This window comes from Gigantopelta aegis, chromosome 9 (genome assembly GCF_016097555.1).
Source record: "Gigantopelta aegis isolate Gae_Host chromosome 9, Gae_host_genome, whole genome shotgun sequence".
Taxonomy (NCBI): Eukaryota; Metazoa; Mollusca; class Gastropoda; order Neomphalida; family Peltospiridae; genus Gigantopelta; species Gigantopelta aegis.
Genome location: NC_054707.1, coordinates 6,863,787 through 6,883,550, shown reverse-complemented (window position 1 = coordinate 6,883,550; position 19,764 = coordinate 6,863,787). Strand labels below are relative to the sequence as shown.

Sequence of the window (19,764 nt, the reverse complement as noted above, 5' to 3'; positions counted from 1 at the left end):
TGCATTTCTCAAAGTGTTGCATCAAGAGGACGTCATACCAGGCGACATCTTATAAATCCCCTGGCGGCATATCTCTAAAAGACCCACCTTAGTGACGCCCCTCGCTAGCAGCATGGACCGGAAAGTCAGCAACTTCTCCACCATATCATTGACACTGTTGTCGGGCAAAGACCATTACCACCACCTAAGTGAATAATCACTAAGGTCGGATGATATACCAACATGGCTTGAACCATACCATGCAGACCCTACGCACTCGACCTATGACCACGCACCCCGCACCACTGGACCAACGACTGAGAGTTAACTGGGGGCCGCCAATTTAAAATGGAATTGCTATCAAACTCTCCAATTTATACAATTTACCAAACCAAAACTATAAACACAACTGCCACCCCACCAACCATCCTCGGAAGAGGAGCTGCCACCCTATGCACTCGACCTGATAAGCACTCCAATTCTGATGGTGTGTAATGAATTTCGCACTCAAGTATGAAACGAAATCATGCCACTTGAAATTTTACCCGGGTCCAGCTACCCCTTTCAGTTGTAGACTTCAATGTAATAAACACTAAATTGGCGGCCTTGACATACCACGTCTAAATACTAGTATCAGACAGACTACATATCAATAGAACAGATTATATATTTATTCAGGGGGGTCAACACAGTAAACAGTTGTCAACATTTCACAATACGAAGACAGTTGACATTTAAATTTTAAGTTATTTACAAATAAATCTAAGTTCCCTTTTAATTAACATGGGAGGTTAATCACAACAACGTTCACCCATACTAAATGAGATTGAGATATCCACTAGCTCTTCTCAACACACGGAAAAACAATTCCCTATTATAGCCTGACGGCACCCTTTTCGTTAGCTCCGTTTTGCTAATTCGGAAAGCAGATTCCTTGACACGCTGCCCTAGACGGATAAACTCCCAACCCACTCAAAATGTGCTAGCGTCATTGTTGGGAAAGGAATTTCCTTTAGCCAAATACAACCATTTAGTTAATTAATCTCTTCCCCACCCATAATAATATTTAAATACATTCTAATGATTTGGAAGCAAGCACAAATTCAATAAAGAAAACATACTATAAAACAAAACACGACTTGTTTGAAACCCAAAAACAAAGTAAAGGATAATGCCTCGGCCCGATCTGCACGGACTTTCATACCCTTAAACCCGATTGGCCAGATAATAACGAAGCCCATAACCTACCGACAACCCCCGAGTAATTTTCCACCACAATATAAATTAGACTGGTCTCATACCATACTTTATAACATGCACAACGTAACGTTCCTGATATTCCCTTATTAGTAAGGTTAGTATTAGAGATTAATATAATTAGTAAGAAGAAGAATAACAAGAAGAACCAAATAAAAATAATAACCAAGGAAATATGAAATGATAGATCGACAGAAAACCAGGAACGCTACAGGTGGATACTAGGGGACTGGCAATAAACTGATATTTAAAAAAATAAGAAAGTCAAATAAAAATATGATTACGTATCCAATTGCCCATCAACACCTGTCCGTACACCCTAGAATGCAGAATAGCAACCCTATGCACTCGACTTATGCACTCTGCACTATAGCGCCAACAACAGGAAGTTGCTAAGTTTATTTAATTTTGTCTATTATATGTGCATGTTGTATATAAGTTTCAAAATAGCAATTGGTACTCTCACATTCTTAAGAATTAGTGGCCAATAAAAGGGCCTATAATATAATACTATCGTGGCCTAATAGTATTACGAATGCGAAAGAAGTACTTTCACATTCCCCTGGGGTTGAAATGAACCCCATCTGCTAGGAAGTCCTCTGGACAGCGGCACCAAGTCCCGCCGGATCAGCTTCTTTAGCCCACGATTCATAGCATTCCGTAGGGTATTGAACCGGGCTACCGTCATTGCAGGTGACTTCTTAAACACTCCACGATGGCAGATCTCCAGAATAAATACTCTAGCCACCCCTTCGGCCAAAAAACATTGACGCAACCTTAAAAGGAGGTCAACAACATCCTTCGGGCTATGTCGTTACCACCCAGGTGTATTATCACCAACGACGGCTTGTACTCCACCACAGCTCTAAATAGCTCCTCCGATATGCAGTCTGACCGCATTCCACCTCGACCAAAGAATCGGTATTCAGCCGGCACACACTTGTCACCACGTGTGCTGACCTAATCACTTGACATAGCTACTCCCAAACATGGCTACTCTCTCCATGCTAAATACAAGTAATGAACAATAAAGGCTAAAACCGCTGATCTGAGACGGTCAGCAGGATACCGAGTATCCTACAACATCATTTGGTATGGTTGTATGGGGCAAATGTCATTTCCATCCAAGTGAACCATCACCATGGTCGGTTGATAGGACAAAACGGCTTCAGTCTTGTCATCGATAATGTGGTCTGCATGCATCCCGCCTCATATAACAGATAGATAATGATTAACTAAGATTTAAATATATATAATTAAAACAACTGTGGATAGCGGGCTGTTAGTGATAAAATAATTAAAACAAATTGGTGAATATAAAATTTTAAAAACCCAAACATTTGTAATTAAAAATTATCTTATAAAATTATTTTTTGTTTACAGCAATTGTGTACCAACACTCTTGAGTGAATTGGCGGCCCTGAAAAGGGCCATCAGACGGAGTTTGCCATCTAAGTGAATAATCACTAAGGGCGGATGATGTGCCAACATGGCTTGAACCATACCATCCAGAATGTGATCAGCATGCATCCCGCCCTGTCCATAAAAACAGCACTCGACCGGCACATGCATGTCACCGTGCATGTGCTGATAGAGGTGCTTTACATAAGCTGAATACCTCAGCACTCGACCGGCACATGCATGTCACCGTGCATGTGCTGATAGAGGTGCTTTACATAAGCTGAATACCTCAGCACTCGACCGGCACATGCATGTCACCGTGCATGTGCTGATAGAGGTGCTTACATAAGCTGAATACCTCAGCACATTTTTATTCAAGGGGGAGATAACCCTATTTCCAAGAGGTTTTTTCCACCTGTTTGCAATGGTCTCTTGATTGGCCACATTTTTATCCCCTTCTATAAAAGGGAGATTTGTTTGCTGCTGTTACTCCAAAGATGGCTACTCTCATCATTATGATGTGGATGTGGGTCAGTTGAGAGTGATGGGAAATTTCAGAATTTTAGATGTTATGACCATTGTTCTAATAAAAATAGGTGGGGGGAATTACATAAAATAAATTAAATATAAATAGCACCATATTATTATAATAATTAAAAGGGCCGTTAAAGCACTATCGAGGCTTGATAGCTTCACGAATGCAGACATTGTTTTTCCGCATCCCTCTGGCGTTGAAATGGACTACGTCGGCCAAAAAGTCTGGAAACCAAGTAGACAAAGGCACCAGATCACGCCTTATAGCCTTCTTCAGTCTTCAATTCACTGCGTTCCTCGGCATGTTGAATAAAGTGATACATCTGGGGGGATTTCTTAAAAATCCTCCACAGGTAAATTTCCACAAAATAAATTAAATATAAATAGCACCATATTATTATAATAATTAATGCCTGTGGGTATTGCTTTACTTTTAATCTTAGTTGGTGCAGGTTTACTTTTTCCATCGGGCTGGTTAGAAAAGAAAACAAACAATTTTTATAAATAAAAAAACAACTACCAATTAATTACTATTTAGGCCCTGGAGGACAGAGATTAGCAAAGGGGTGAGGGGCATCGCACCCCATTCCGGTCTGTGATCCAACAGGCAGGTAAAGCCCAAGGTGGCTGGTCCGGATTTCCATGGGGCAGGTGCACCTGTGTGGGGGGAGGCCTCCTACCAGGCATGACTATCAGTAGAAACCGCATACACCCTACCACACCCAAAGTTGCACACTAACATGGCATCATCTCCCCCTCCCCCCTCCCCCCAATCCCGTCTACCCCCAAGTTATCCATACAGCAGTTATAGGCTATTCTAAATGTGATGGGGGAAGGAAGGGAGGGAATGATTGGGATAGGAATGATAAGATGAAAGCCCACCAGTTGCCGCCCGGAGATGTTGGTGGAAACGTATTGGCCTGACGTCCATGTTGATGATAGTTGGTAACTCCAGAGGTGTCGCACAACGGTCCACGAGCATTTGTGAGCAGAACATCTGAAAAGATGAGTCGCCTATACGGATGACTAGACGTCATTGCTATATAAGCCTCAGGAACATCCGGAAAACCACTTAATCATTAGACGGATGCCCCGAGTATCAGCCCGGTATTACTAAAAAAAAATTTTAATTGTAGAGCAGCTGATCAAGTTAATACCTGTTAAAATCTGTTTATAAGTAAAAAAAAAGAAGTCATTTATATAAAATATCAAAGGGTAAAATGCTAACAGGAAGTTAACTAATAATCTAACAATTTAATAATATCTAAAAATACAAACATACATACATACATATCAATGAAAGTTAAAAGGACTGGATGGGGGCTAGTCGTCTACGCGACCTGAGATTGATCTATTATGGATAAAATTATTGATAAGTTAAACATGTTTCCTTTAATTCCGTTAGTTTGTAGTTTGTTAGGCTTACAAGCCTTGTCTCCATACCATATCAAATGCTTTTTCAATGTCTATGAATATTGCTAATACTTTATTAGATTTGCGGAAGGCATCGTTTATACTGTTTTGAAGTCGGACTATTTGGTCTATTGTTGAATGTTTTTGATCTAAAACCACTTTGTACATGTGTAATTAGGTTATGTAGTTATTTAATCTTTTGTTGATAGTAGTTTCTAGAGTTTTACACATGTGAGACGTAAGTGTTATCGGTCTGTAACTCCCTGGGAGGGAGTGGTCTTTTCCCGCTTTAGGGAGACTAAAGCATTCTGCGTGTCTCCATGCAGTGGGCATTTGGCCCTCCCTCCAGATTCGGTTAAAGAGCGATAACACTACCTCTAGGGTTACATCCGGCATGTGCTTAAGCAGGGTGTAACTAATTTGGTCGGGCCCGGTGGCGGTACTTTTTTTTGGCTTTAAGAGCTATTTTTAGTTATATCAGTGTTAGTGGTTTATTAAATTCTAGGTTATCGGTGTTTGGATGATTGGCCGTACTAGTATTAGTTTTTGGTAAGGAGTTATCTTTCTTGAGTTTATCAAAAAATTGTTTTGGGAAATTTTCGTTTACTAAAGGTTTTACTTAAAAGATCAGCTTTTTGTTTATTAGTGGTTGCTGTTTTATGTTTTTGAAGGACTGTGGTGGTCGCGCGTTGTCCTTGTATAGCTTGTTCTCTTATTTATTTCACCGCAGAATGTTTGCCAGCTGGCCTGTTTAGCTTCAGTAATTAATTTACCTATTTCATTTTTTGCTATTTTATATTTAGAGTGGTATTCCTGTTTACCTGGGGGTTTTTTAAGAGTTTCCGCATCCTGTTTCTGAAGCCGCATTTTGTTTTAATTTCGTCCGTCCACCAACTAACAGGTTTATTTTTACTGGGTTTGTTTAGTTTTAGGTATATTTTTTTCCGCTATTTTAATTATTTCGTTGGTGAGTTTATTAGTGGCATCGTCAATGGTTATGTTGTCTTCTAGTTTAATTTTGCTACAGTCGCTTGTAAAGCCTGCCCAGTTGGCTTTACTAAATTTGAATTTAGGTATACATTTTTCTACTTCAGCGTATTCTACATTGCTTTTATAGTTGATTAAGATGGGGGAGGTGGTCACTATTGAGGGGATTGAGTATTTCCCACTGGGCGTTTGCTCCTATGTTGTTAGATGTTATAGTGAGGTCGATGGCAGATGAGCTTGGCGATTGATCATGGTAGAAGGTATTACTGCCATCGTTGAGACATACTAGGTTGTGTATGTTAATGAATTCTTCCAGTATGTGTCCCCCTGTGCGTCGGAGTGTTGACCACCCCACAATGGGTTGTGACTGTTGAAGTCTCCTAATATTAAGTTATGGTTTGGTTTTATAAGTTTATTGTAGTCATTTATCGTTAGTTGTTTATGAGCTGTTCCTGGTGGGCTATATACGTTGATAACGTCTATAGGCATTTTACTGTTTAGTAGGTCCTAGGACTTCTAGGTTGACATTTATTGACTCGTATTTGATTTCGCTATGTGGTATAGTACTTTTAATCAGTGTGGCTAGTCCACCTCTGGTGCTATTCTCTCTGTTTATAGTAAGTTGTGTAACCTGGGATTTTGAAGGTTTTAGGTTTTTTATTTTTATTTTTATTGGAGCAGTTTCCTAGCCAAGTTTCTTGTAGGCATATGATATCTGGCTTGTTGTTATTGGTGCTAATGAGTTGTATGAGTTCGTCACAATGTCCCACTGAGTGGAGACCTTTAGCGTTCCAGTGGAGAATGCTAAGGCCGTTTTTGTCTGATTTATTATTAATTTTGGGGGCGTGTGGAGACTTGTCTCCCATTATCTGGTCCCGTAGTTAGTAATTATTATTATTTTTTTTTTTTTTTTCCCTTTAATTGTTTGCCCAGTTGATGTTGTTTTTAATTTCGGATATTTCTTGTGCTAGTTTTTCTATTATTTTGGTTAGTTCACTAACTAGGTTTTGTTCCTTATTTTTAACCATTTCGGCGTACGAGATGGTTGCTGAGACTGGCTTTGGTTTGTAAGCTACTTGGTTTATTTGGTTGGTTTGGTTAGTTGGGTTTTCTTAATGTTATTGAGTTGCCTCAGTGCCTTTTGGAAATGATTGCAGCGACTGTCGTGGGCCATGTGCCGGCTAAGGCAGTTGGGGCACTGGATGGGTCACATACATGGGGAGTTTTGGGAGCTTCTAGGGTGTTTTTGGCCGCATCTGTGACATGTTGGGAGCTCCCTGTGTTGCCTGCATTTATTGGCCCCATGGGCCCATTGTTGACAGTGGTGGCACTTCGAAGGTTTTATTTCGTACGCTTGGAGTTTATGATGGCGACCTAAGATATAAATCCAGTTGATGACGGTTGTGTCTGCTGTAATGATCAGATAACCGTTAGTCCAAGTGCTAATCTCTTCTATTATGAGTTGGGGGTTTCCAGCCTGTAGCGCAGATTTGGTCGTTTCTTGGGGGAGGAGTGGGTGGAGTTTTACCAGCCATTTGTTGGCGGTTTTGGCAGTTTGGCTACTTGGTGGGTTGGTTTGGGTCATAGGTGGTGGGTTATGGGGTGATGTCAGGGTAGGATCTGGGTTCTGGGTTAGGGTGGAAACTACGGAGGGTAGGGTATCGGTGAGAGTGGGATCTTGGGTTATGTTGGAGGTGGGGGTGGGGGTAGGCGGGGTGGTGGTGGAGGTTGGGATGGTGTTAGAGGTGGGTTTTTGGGTTAGAATGGTTTTTGGGTTAGAATGGGTGTTGGGGTGAGGGAGGGGGGGTTGGTGTTTGAGAAGGAGATTGAGAGTAGGGGGGGTGGATAGTTTTGGAGGTAGAGGTAGTCGTTTTGCTAACGACTTTGCTGGCTGCAAATTTGTCTTGTTTGGTAACCCTGACTCTAATTTGGGTGGGTTTTTGCGTTTTGGTTTTTAGAAAGTTTACCACATGTTGTGCTTTTACATTTTTCGCTGGGGTTCGTTTGAAGTAGGTTGTTCTTTTGGCGTTTATTGGTTTAGTTGGTTTAGTTGGTGGGTAGCTTTTGTAGCGTTGTTTTTATTAGCCATTTTGTTTTTTGTGAGTGTGGCGGACGCGGTTGCTTCTATGGGGTCCGCTACTGTTGTTGGCACTATGTTTGGGATTGCCGATGGTTTATCTGTGAATGTCTAGTTTTGTTGTTGACAGGTCCTAATTATGCTTCCTATTTCTAGGGGTTTTTTAAGCAACATGTGCAGGTTTTTGCTGCCTGTTTTGGATTGGCTGATCTCATAGTCGATTGCTTAAACCTCAGTTTCGTTTTTTTTCATTTTCTACTGTTTTTAGCTCTACTTTATCCCTAACTTCAGAGTTTGCGTTCATTGCTAGCTGGATTGTTGGTCCTATCGCTTCTAACTTTGTTTCTTAACCTTTGAAGTAGGTGGCTGCATTGGCTAGCTGGGTTTGGTAGAGGGCTTTAAGGGTTCATGTTTGTTTCGCTTAGAAACTTTTGCCAGTATATGTATTGGTATGGGCTGGGATTTTCTCCATTTATGGTTACCTGTCTTATCCCTTTTAATCTATTATCCTGATTTGCTTTTTTCACATTTTATTTCTGTTTGGTAAGCTTAGCGAGTTCATCGCTCTACCAGGGAACCGAATTATATTTAGTTTAAGCATTTGAAATTGGAATAGTTTTATTAGCTATGTTAATAATACAGTCGATAAGATTTTTATTAAAAGTATCTATATTTTTACTTTAATATCTTTTAAAGTAAGTTTAAAGCAAAGTTCGAAGAAACCTGGCCAATCAGTTCCACTTATCCTTTGCTTTTATAGGTTCCCTCCAAGACCCATCAAGATTGTAATGGGTAATTATGGGGAGGTGATCGCTGTTAAAGTCGGGACACCATGTTGAGGTCAAGCCACGTCCATCAGTGATAGGAGTCTGAGTAGAATGTCGAGGTACCATCATTAATACAAGAAAGTTGGGATTCTTCCATAAATTTTTCTATGATGGTCCCTTGTTTACAAGTAGTGTTGGAGCCCCGAAGAGTATTACGACAGTTAAAATCCCCACCAATAATCATTTTAGTGTTATGTTCTTTAGATAAGGAATCCAGATAGTTTTCTAATGTAAGTTTATGTTGGAGGCTACCTGGATGAATATAAAAGTTATAAATATTAATATTTTCAGACCTACCATGTACCGTGACGCCCAGGACCTCAATGTTAGTATGGGTGACTTTTAAGGGAATGCGGGAGTATGACAGGTCATTTCTGACATACACAGCTATTCCCCCCCTTAAGTGCCATTTGTATTGTGGAAGAAGACAAAATAGTGTGGGATATTAAACATAGTAAAATACTTTTTAGTTTTATTTACATTTTCGGTGGCAAGCCAGGTTTCTTGTATACAAATTACATCTACTACTGGTTTAATATCTTTAAGATACTGTTTTAGTTCGTCTCCATGACCCATGGATTTCAGCCCTCTAGCGTTCCATTGAAGAATAACCAGACCTTTAAATAATTCAATATTAGTTTTATCTTTTTTGAATTTTTTTATATTATTATTTATATTAAAATTGTTATTGGTAAACTTAATATTAGGTAGGGGTGTTTTAGTTCTCGTGTCTCCCATAATTGGTTTGGAGCAATACTAGTACTATTTAACTATAATTAAAATTATTTAGTCCACATTATGGTGACTTGGTGTGGAGACAGGTTAGGCACCCCATACATTAGTATTTGAAGGTCTGGGTCTGGGGTGGGAACAGGGGGGAGCAGGAACAGGTGTGTGTCTTCTATGCATGACGGGAGTTTGCATAGCCTTCCGGTCGCCCAATGGGACTCCCTTGTCTTGGAGTTTAGAATCCTAAAACCTCTACAATTGGCGCATTTAAGTGACTTAACACATGTATTGTCCGGGCCCCGTTTCGGGTGCATGTCCCCACACCTGAAAGACACTGGGTTCTCTAAAAAAGATAAGGTCTACACAGTTATTAGGGTTTTTTAAAAGAATGTCCCAGTAGCCATTTCTCCAGATGGTGACATTCTGGATTTCCAAGTCAGAGTTTTCCTTTATTAGAACATTTTGAAGTTGTACTGAGACGGCGGTCTGGGTGGCATCCTGACCAATCGTCTGTTCGTGAAATCTTGCAAGTAAGATGTTTTATTGTTAGGTTCTTTTTTAGAGCCGACCACAACTGATTGCTGGCTTGGCGCAAAAAGTCCTGTCTAACTAGGTCTTTAGGTTTGTCATAAAACTGTAAGCTACGTTTTTTTTTTGACTTCGGTAAAGTCAGAAGAATTGTTAGAAGCAGTAAATGTTTGTATGTGACCAGAAATGATACACAGCTCGTCACCCCACACACCTTCCGCAACAATTGGAGGAATTGGGTTCGAAGAAGTGACAGTGTGTTCAGTCGGTTTATCATTAATGGTGTTCGGCGCGAGCACTCTACCACTAGGTTGGGATTTTACATTTAGTGTGTCAGTGGAGCCGGTCGCTCCCAAGGTGTGCCCGACAGCCGTCGCAGGCCTCCCAGCTGTCTCCGAACACACATCGATAGGTGACGGAGACTGCCGAGTGGCCTGCATATCAGCTGGAGACCGTGTGTTAGAAGTTTGTTGATGTTTACCATCTGGCGACTGCATGTTAGTCTTAGACTTAGATACGGTTTTAACGTGCTCATATACCTTTATGGTTTCGAACACGCCTACCCCGAGTCCGGCCTCCAATAAGATCAGTAGTCTGACTTGGGGCAGGAAAAACCTAACTAATAAAACAATTTAAAAAATTTGAACTTTAAAGCCAAAATGATTAATAACAAATACACCACCATTAATAATTTTGACTGCGTCCCTAAAAAGCAGATAACCCTAATCTACTTCTAATAAAAAAATTAATTAGACACCATTTTAGATGGGAAAGTCTAAAGAGATCTATAAATTACCTATAAAATTATTTAATCCCCAGAGGCAAGGAGAAAGGGTAGGGGGGTAAGCCCAGCCCACAGAAAAATTATATTAAATTTAGTATTTGCATGTTGGTATCTGTAGACGATATCTGATTGTTTAGTTTGATTTGTCAGCTGATAGGACAAATGGCTTCAGTCTTGTTATCGGTAATGTGGTCTGCATGCATCCCGCCCCGTATATCAGACCGATAATGATCAACTAACATTTAAATATATACAATAAGATACATAATGATTAACTAAGATTTAAATATATATAATTTTGAAAACCTTTTTTTTTTTTTTTTTTGGCTTTAGTGCCAGCTCCTAGCCAAGTTTCTTGAAGGCAAATAATATCTGGCTTGTCGTTTCTAGCGCTAATTAGTTGAATGGAGGCCTTTAGCGTTCCATTGGAGAACGCTAAGGCCCTTATTTATAATATAGTTTTGTTTAGTTTGGGTGTGTGGAGACGTATCTCCCATGACCCAGTCCTGTAGTTTAGCTGGTTTTATTAATTAATTAATTTTTTTGTCCTATGTTGGATTTAATGCTAGAAATTTCCAGTGCTTGTTTTTCAATGATAGCTTTAAGTTCATTAACTTGTGACTGGTCTGTGGTTTTGACTTTTTCAGCATATGTTTTTGTAACTAGACTGGTTTCTCTAGAGACTGGTTTAGTTTTAGCAGTAGTTATTTCTTGTTTGTCCCTTAGATTCATCTGCCGCGGCGCCTTTTGAATAATGGTGACACTGGGTGTCATGTGCCATGTGCTTGGCTAAACAATTGGGGCACTGGATTGGTTTAATACAGGGTGAGTTGCGGGAGGCTCTGGCATGTTTCTGGCCACAGCGGTGACAGGTGGGTGGGTCTCTATGATTGTGGCATTTTGCAGCACTGTGTCCCCACTGTCGGCAGTGGTGGCACTTGCTCGGCTTCTTTTCGAAGGGAAGGAGCGTGTGTCTGCGACCTTGGATGATGATGATGAAGTGGTCATCTGATTGAGTGGTTGTCATAAGAAGGTAGCCGTTTGTCCAGACGGTCGCTTTGCTAATTGCAAAGTTGGGGTTGTCAGCTTTGAGAGAGTGGTGGGCAGTGGCGTGTGCTGGCAGTGGATGGAGTTTAGCAAGCATTTTGTTAGTTGTGATGAGGGGAAGTGGGGAGAGAGGGGTGGGGGGGGGTGGGAGTTTGGCTTTGGATGTCGGGCTGGCTTTTCAAGTTACCAGAGGCCTTTGATGGAACTTGCTTGTAAAAAGCGGTTGGGCCTGTGTTAGTGGTAGGGGAGATGGGTGCACATGCATCATCCTTGGGCGCTATGACTGGAATTTTGGCTGTTTTCTGTTTGGTTCCTAGCAGTGGTTTTGGTTATTTTATTTTTTTTGAAAGAGGCTACAATTAGGTTTTTTGCTTGCCTTGGGATTTATTCCATGTTTTAAGTGATAGGAAGGTTTTCTTAGCTAGTTTGGGACTGTTTTGAGGCTTGGGAACCTGTTTGCTAGTTTTGTTGGCTCTTGCAAAGTTCGATGTGGTTAAACAGTTTCTAAAGCTAAAGTTACCTGTCATACGTGTTTGTTTGGTCTGGTCACGCTGTTTGGTTTTGTTAGTGGATGCCGGTGGCTGTGTGTCCATTTTCGTGCCTCCTACGACATCCACAACAGCGGTATGGCTTCCAAACAAAAAGATGGGGTCTGTACCTGATGGTGCTTTACTTACGGCGGACATCGTGCTTTTGGTACCTTCTGTGTGGTCGGCTTGTTTAGCTTTGTTAGGTACACTAACACCGTCTGGGCGACTTGGGGGGGAAAAACAATTTTTTTCTGTGCTTTTGGAATTAAACAGGCTAAGCTTTCTTTCATGTTATTTAGAATTGATGCACGCTAGCTTCTTTGGTTTGTTTAAAGTCCGGTTTACCTGGTGTTTTGGTCGGTGAGTTAGATCTCGCATTGGTGAACATAGTCTGGGTACCAGGTGCTATGGTCATCGACATGAGCTAAACCACCGATATCGTGTCTGAGCTCGGGCTGAACTCTTATCAATAGTAAAGTTATTAACAGTAATATTATTATTGGTGCTATTTGTTTGTACTACCATGATGGGAGTGAAGCAACTCTAGCTACAGACAAACTATAAAAGTTAATCTACACTGTTGTTGCTTCTACTTTCCACTATGATGAGATCTTTAGCCCTATACCATGAAACACTGCATTTCTCTGGTATTGGAATCCATTTTAAAAGCTAGATGTTGATTAATGACCTCACAGGCATCTCTGGAAGCCCTAATAACGTTGTCTAAAAAGAATTTAGAAAACGGGACCTTTTCTATCTCTCGGGTCAAAAAGAGACCTGAAATGACCCTAACCAAATCGAGAGCTGTTATGTTTTGGTCTAAACTCCAAAGTTTGGTCCCTGAGGCGTCGCCGGCATAAGATTTAGTTTGATTAAGTTGACTGGATCGGTTTATGACTGAAGACTCAGTCTTAGTAGCTGTAAGGGCGCCAGCTACCGAGGCGGGTGGGTGGGGCACTGATGGTTGCGTCCTCTGCGTCTGACTTTTGGTAGGTCCACTGGTCGCCGTGATGTAGACTGCCCTTTGGTAATCTGGACACACTCTTGCATGTGTACAATGAGACCCCCTACAGTTGGCACACGAGACAGGTTTGTCTGGGGATCTCTTGAGGTGTGCAGTACCGCACCTGAAGCAGACCGGGTACTCCCTAGTTGACCTACACTTCTGCACCGTGTGACCTCACCTCGTGAGTTCTTGGTTACTGTTATTGACTGGCACGTTAGCCGACTGCCTACGTGCAGAAATGCGAGAAGTTTTTGAAAAGGAATTGAAATCCACATTTCTGTTGCTAGCGCGGATGTCGTTGTGCACCATAGCACTTAGTGTCAACAAACTTCCGGCTGTTTCGATCCCCGACTCAACACCATTTTCAATGACTTTTGCAGCACTGACCTTGAGCCGGGGACTGATTACCCAGTTTAATTGTACATGTATTTGGTCGGCCAAAGCCAAGTCCTGACTAGGGCCCGAGTCCAAAGGTATCAATATAACTATCTGATGATGGAGTACCGCAGATATTGGTGTTGTAGCCATCAGTTGGCTCGTTCCTACAGCGTTTGAACACCACCGCAACCTCATCTGAGCAATCAGGGAAGGGCCGAATTAACAATACTGCACCCAGGGCAGAAAAAGAGTCGTTGCAGTGTACACACATAAACGTTTGACAGTTGGGTAACCTGGAGTCAAAAAAAGACAGAAATTTTAAAAGTCCTGGATTGGGAAGAATTTTGTAAGGCTGTTACAGTGTGCTGCAAAAACCGAAGGCCATAGGGGGTGGGGTCTAGATCTAAAAAAAACATGTTTAAGCCTTGAATTTCAGGGGGGTCAATTTTTGCTTTTTTAGCTATCAATTTTGAACAGCTTGGACATGGCGAAGTAGGGGCCCCACTGAGAGCTGCGAATCGGTTGCTGGTTGGAATGGGACCATCACTAGTGTTAAGGCTAACATCACTATTCACTAACTCGCTAATCTTACCTCCATGTTTCTTACTGGGTGTTGCTTCCGGCCGAGCTAGTGGATGCTTCCTCTTCCTTGAATCGCCCAGCGCCAGTCCCGGGTGTGGGGTTTGTGACCTTTGAGAAGCTAGCTCGGCCAAAAGTGTCGGTGATTCTGACAAGGGGGTGCTTACCTCGCCCGTGTTAACAACAAACACACCAGATAAGGAACTTTTATTTATTTTATCTTGGGGGTAAGATGATTTTTCTTCACCCCCCTCAGATGGGTCGGCCCACACAGAATCGTTTGGTCGAAATATTGCTGAGTTCTGGGGGAAAAGCTCAGTTCTCGGCCTAAGCTGCCGTAGTCCGTGGAAATTACCAAACAATAAATAATAAATAATTGGCCAATTAAACAATTACGAAAAGTAAACAAATTATTAGTGTAAGTTCACCATTCGCCGGCTTGACCAAAGACGTCAAGATTCTCATTAGTTTTGAACAGCTGTGACTGGGCAGTCTGGCCATTAATTGCCATTGGTCTTGGAGGGTGTTGAAAAGATCTGTTAGCATACTGGGAAGTGTTGGCCAACTGGGATGGGGTAGGTGGGGGAGAGGAAGGCCTGCTCTTGTCGCCATCAAGCCAAAAAGCTACACCAATACAACCACCCCTAGTGTCCATGGTTTCACCCCTTTCTTTGGGGTTGAGAAGTCTAACCGCCTCCTTGTAGTGCTGGCACTCCTGGCTCTGAGTGTAGTGCCCACCCCTACAGTTGGAGTAATGGAGTGGCTTAGTACACAGGTTATCTTGGCTGCGTTTGGGGTGTTTGTCCCCACACCTAAAGCAAACTGGCTCTTTCCCCCCCCCCCCCCCCCCCCCCCTCCCCCCAGCTCAACATTTTTTAATACTATGCCCTCACCTCTGGCATTGAGCGCATTAAATGGGCTTGGGTCTGAACAAAGCAAACGGTAAGGTTGATGTTTAAAACGAATAATGTCAACAGTTATTCTTGTTTTTTAACAGTATATCTCAATAGCCATTCTTCCAGATGGTGACGTTTTGGATTTCATGATCCGAATTTTCTTTGATTAAAATGTTTTGAATTTGGATCGCGATCATGGGACCTGGGGGCAAAATGTTTTTGTAAATCTCGGCCCTCACAAAAAACATTTTGTCCCTCGGGTTGGAATTGCCTTATCTATACCTCACAACGGTGATAGATTCTATTAATATATTACGTGAACTGTCATTCTGTTCACAACTTTAAATTCACATGAACTGCGTTACTTTGTGAAATCTTATATATACATGTATATTCTGGAAGTCCCATTACCAAGTATCGAAGAATCTGTTCATTAAGGATTTGAATAAAACTGTTCCAGTTATCTAACATTCTGAAATAGTGTCCTCATTTTCATGTAATGCTAACATCTAACTCCAGAAAATGTGAACTGGTATATCAAAGGCCATGGTATGTGCTGTCCTATGTGGGAAAGTTGATATAACACATTCCTTGCTGCTCTTAGAAAAATGAGGGTTTCCTCTGAAGATTGAAATATATGTGCAAACATTAGATTTTAAAATCAACAACAAAATAGCAAAATATCATTCCTTAAAATGCATCAGTTGCCAACACTGACATCTGCTGACTAAACAATGTCCCGGTGTGCCATTAAAGATACTTATCATACATATGTTACCATACAACATACCGTTAATAGTCTTTTTTTTTAAACAGTGAGACAAATGAAGTATGCTAGGTCAGTATACCTTTACACTGTGTATTAATTTAACTTTTAAATTGTTATATTGGTGTTAATTAGCACTTCATTTACACATTTACCTTATTATATTCTCAACAAGAAAAGACATTGTTTTTTAAAAAAGGTATGGTGCCATATAATACATGTAGGTATGATACTGTTTAATGTTGAGTATTATTAGACAGTCATAGTAATTTGTTATCACCATTTGTGTAAATTTTATATGTATTTTTTGTTAACCATTTTTGCAGCTAACACATCTGCAACCACACTTGTGATTTTTGCAAGTTTTAAAATATATACTTGATTTTTACATTGTACGAAGTTTTAAAATATATACGTACTTGATCTTTACATTGTACGAAGTTTTAAAATATATACGTACTTGATCTTTACATTGTACGAAGTTTTAAAATATATACTTGATTTTTACATTGTACGAAGTTTTAAAATATATACGTACTTGATCTTTACATTGTACAAAGTTTTAAAATATATACTTGATTTTTTGCATTGTACAAAGTTTTAAGATATATACTTAGCTGAATGCTTGTATTCTATTCTATTGTACGTTTCCCACAGCTCTTTACACTGTTTTACATAATTATACAATTGTTTTTAATGAAAAATGTCATTGATGTACTTACCTTTGTTCGATAGTTGATCTCTATTTTTGTGCTGGGGTGTCATTAAACATTCATTCATTCCATACTTGTGTAAATGAAACATTTTGTTTTCACATTCTGTACGTCTAACATGTCCATGTTATAGGGACAGTTCAACAATTATGCAACATGAGTTGCAATGGAAGGCAGTGGGATGTGCTGTTAGTATTTAAATGCATGTTAAAAGCATTTAAATACATGCTTTAACTCTTTGAGGCCTGGCGGCCATTTTGGATCTGAGCCCTAGGTAGTATTTACTGCTAATGCCCTATTGCATAATGAAGGATTTCATGAAAAAGCTATAGCTCTCAGAAAAATGCCTGTAACTTTATAATTAATAAACATATTCACAACACATTTTGTGTGATATTTAATATAGTGTGTACCAATAAGAATATAAGCCATTTTCAAATTATTATAATTGTAAAATAATTATAATTGTCTCTAAATGATGAAAGTAAACAAAAAAATTAACAAATCTCACTTTCTTTGATTCAGTTCTACTGAAACAAGGCAGGAAACTTTGCCTTGTGGTAAGGCTTGAAACAACCCACACACAGGTTAACATTACACTGTTCACAGCCTGAGGTGGGTTCACGTCTAACGCCCTGAAGGGTACACTGTTTGCATGTTCTTTTTTTGCCAAGAACCACTGGCCAGTGTAAAAGTCCATCTGTGGCTTTCTTCTGTACGCTCTCTCGCTTCCTCTTGTGCCAGTATGTTCCAACTAGTTGTTTGGTCAAGTTTTGTCGGAATTCCAGCTGGCATCTTTCCTTCTTCCTTCCTGTCTTGGAAGTCATGATGTGATTGGCCGATTCTTTCATCATGATGAATGCATTTATGATTGAAATGTCGATCAAAAACCAAAACAAATATTTCCACCACTTGGCTGCCCTTCGTGAAACTGAGTATGATGACCGCAACTGATCTGCTCTATCCACTCCATTCATGTATGCTGTGTAGGATTTGACTGCCTGGGGACAGGGAACATCCACCTGTGTGCCGTCTTTCTTTTTCCGTTTCACAGTCGTTCGTTCCAGCGGATTTGACAAAGTGGATAGGATGTTCACTGTCCGCTTGTCGTGCCATGCCACAGCTATCATGCTTCCTTCCTTTTGTTCGATGACCATTTCACCCTGATGTTTCAACTTCGCTTGGGTTACACTGGCTGGCAAATACTTTCGGTTGGTTCGTACTGTACCACAAGCATACGTTTTATTGTCAAGAAGTTTTTGAAACAGTGGCACAGAAGTGAAATAATTGTCACAGTAGACACGGTGATTTTTTCCCCATATGTCTCTCGTCAAGTCTTTCACAACCCGTTCACCAAGGCCAGTTTCAACAACATTGTTGACTTTGCCTGTATAGACTTGAAAGTCGTTCAAAAAACCATTGTGGGGATCTGCTCTTGCCCATATTTTTATGCCACGTTTTGTTGGTTTCATGGGAGGTACTGTTTGATTGACAAACGACCAGTATAGGCCACCATGGCTTCGTCTATTGATGTCTCACAGTGGGGCGAATACTGTGTTCTACACTGGACACGAATAGCTTCTAAAAATGGACGAACATGAGCCAGTTTATCATGTCCAGGTTGTCCGCGGTCAGGATTTGTTGAAATATCACAAACGTGAAAATACTGACAAAGCTTGTCAAAGCGGTCACGCGTAATACGATCAGACATACCTGTTGGTCGAAAAAATGCATCCATCGAAAAATACATGTCCTGAGTGGGTGCAATCACAATTCCCATAAGAATGTTGAATCCAATGAATGCTCGAATTTCATCCGCATTTGTTGCAAACCATTTTGGGTCGTCGCCATTTTGTTCGATTCTTGATTGTGCATACCTGTTAGTCTCTTGGGCGATTTTCACATACCACTCGTCGGGGAAAATTTGTTCAAAAAAATCTATTTCTTTTGCATCATTTCCAAGAATATTTACAGCACCGACAGGTTGCACAAACGCATCTACTTGTATATCAGTCAGGACTGGACTCCACGATGTAGTTCGATTTGGGGTTTCTGGTTCGATTTCTTCATTGCCATTTTCACGATTGTGTCCATTTCGAAGCCGTGACAGAGGTAAATCATCACTATCGCTGCTCAGATCCACATCAGAACTATTATATCTTTCATCTAAATCAAACGTTTCATCAGGTAGATCATCGTTGGTAAAGCCATCGAAATCAGAAGTGCTTTCATTTTCCGAATAAAAAAAGCCGCCATTTTCCATTTTGTATTTTTTTTCAATGCAAAGAAATTTCGGAAGGAAACACGTGGTTTATTTAATGAAGCCAGTTGTAACAACGCTTTCTATTGGTCACTAGATTGACCTTCAACCTATTGCTAAAGCTGGATAGTAATTATACTGTCCAATGAACTTTCGTTTTACATTTAAGTTGGGTCACGCCTCCAGTCGGCATTCGACAATTAGTGCTAGTTGTAAACAACGCGTACAGGCGGGACTCGACTTTTCGCGTAAATGAAAATCACGACGTCAGTCGGGATTCGACCCCAAAGAGTTAAGGTGAGAAGTGGGTGGAATGTATGAACGAATGATCCACTTCGGTTACATTATAGTTGAATGGCCACATTTTAAAAACATTTCTGTAAATCCACATTTAAATAAAGCTGGGCGGTATAGAAATTTGTAGTTCGGTATCAATATTGGTATTTTTTGGATGATTTACCTCTGTATTCGGTATTGACACAATACCGATACTCAGCAGTATTTTTGGTACATTCGCTTTAAATGCATGTTCACCCACTAATTTCATCTAAATAAAATTAAATTCTATACACAGGGCTCTCATCTTTGACCCATTCATTTGTCTTAAAAGAAAGATCTCCACCTCAGCATGAGCACTGTCAGTGTACTCTGTACTCTGACGGTACACCACATTTTGGTGGAGTGTAAGCATCTTAAAGAAACTTGAAAAGATATATTTGGCCAACGTATAATGTGATGGAATCATTTCAATTCCATCCAGAATTTATTTTACAACTTTTACATGATACTGACTTTTACTCTAAATTTTTATTTTATATCTCTGCAATATTTGTATTTTTTGCAGTTCCTTTACACTGTTTTGCATTTACCATAGTTTGACACCCAATAGCCGATGTATTTTTCGTGCTGGGGTGTTGTTAAACATTCATTCATTCATTCATTCATTCAAGGCTCTCGTCTGATGCACAACCCATTTTGTGTTCGTCAGATATATTGTTAGTGCTTTACTAAATGGCAGGAAACCGTTTTCAATACCGAAATGTCAGTATTTTGATAGCGATACCGAACGGTAT

The 19,764-nt window shown here is 40.4% G+C and overlaps 1 protein-coding gene across 1 annotated transcript; it reads right to left on the bottom strand.

Moving 5' to 3' along the window:
• Nucleotides 1-17,899: 17,899 nt before the first annotated feature.
• On the bottom strand, nt 17,900-18,694 carry LOC121380786 (piggyBac transposable element-derived protein 5-like). Its single transcript, XM_041509755.1, has one exon. It carries the CDS (start codon nt 18,692-18,694, stop codon nt 17,900-17,902), a length of 795 nt encoding a protein of 264 aa, XP_041365689.1.
• Between the last annotated feature and the right edge of the window lie 1,070 nt (nt 18,695-19,764).

Coding starts and splice junctions, on each gene's coding strand:
- LOC121380786 (XM_041509755.1), bottom strand. CDS start 18,694: ATGGAAAATGGCGGCTTTTTTTATTCGGAAAATGAAAGCACTTCTGAT.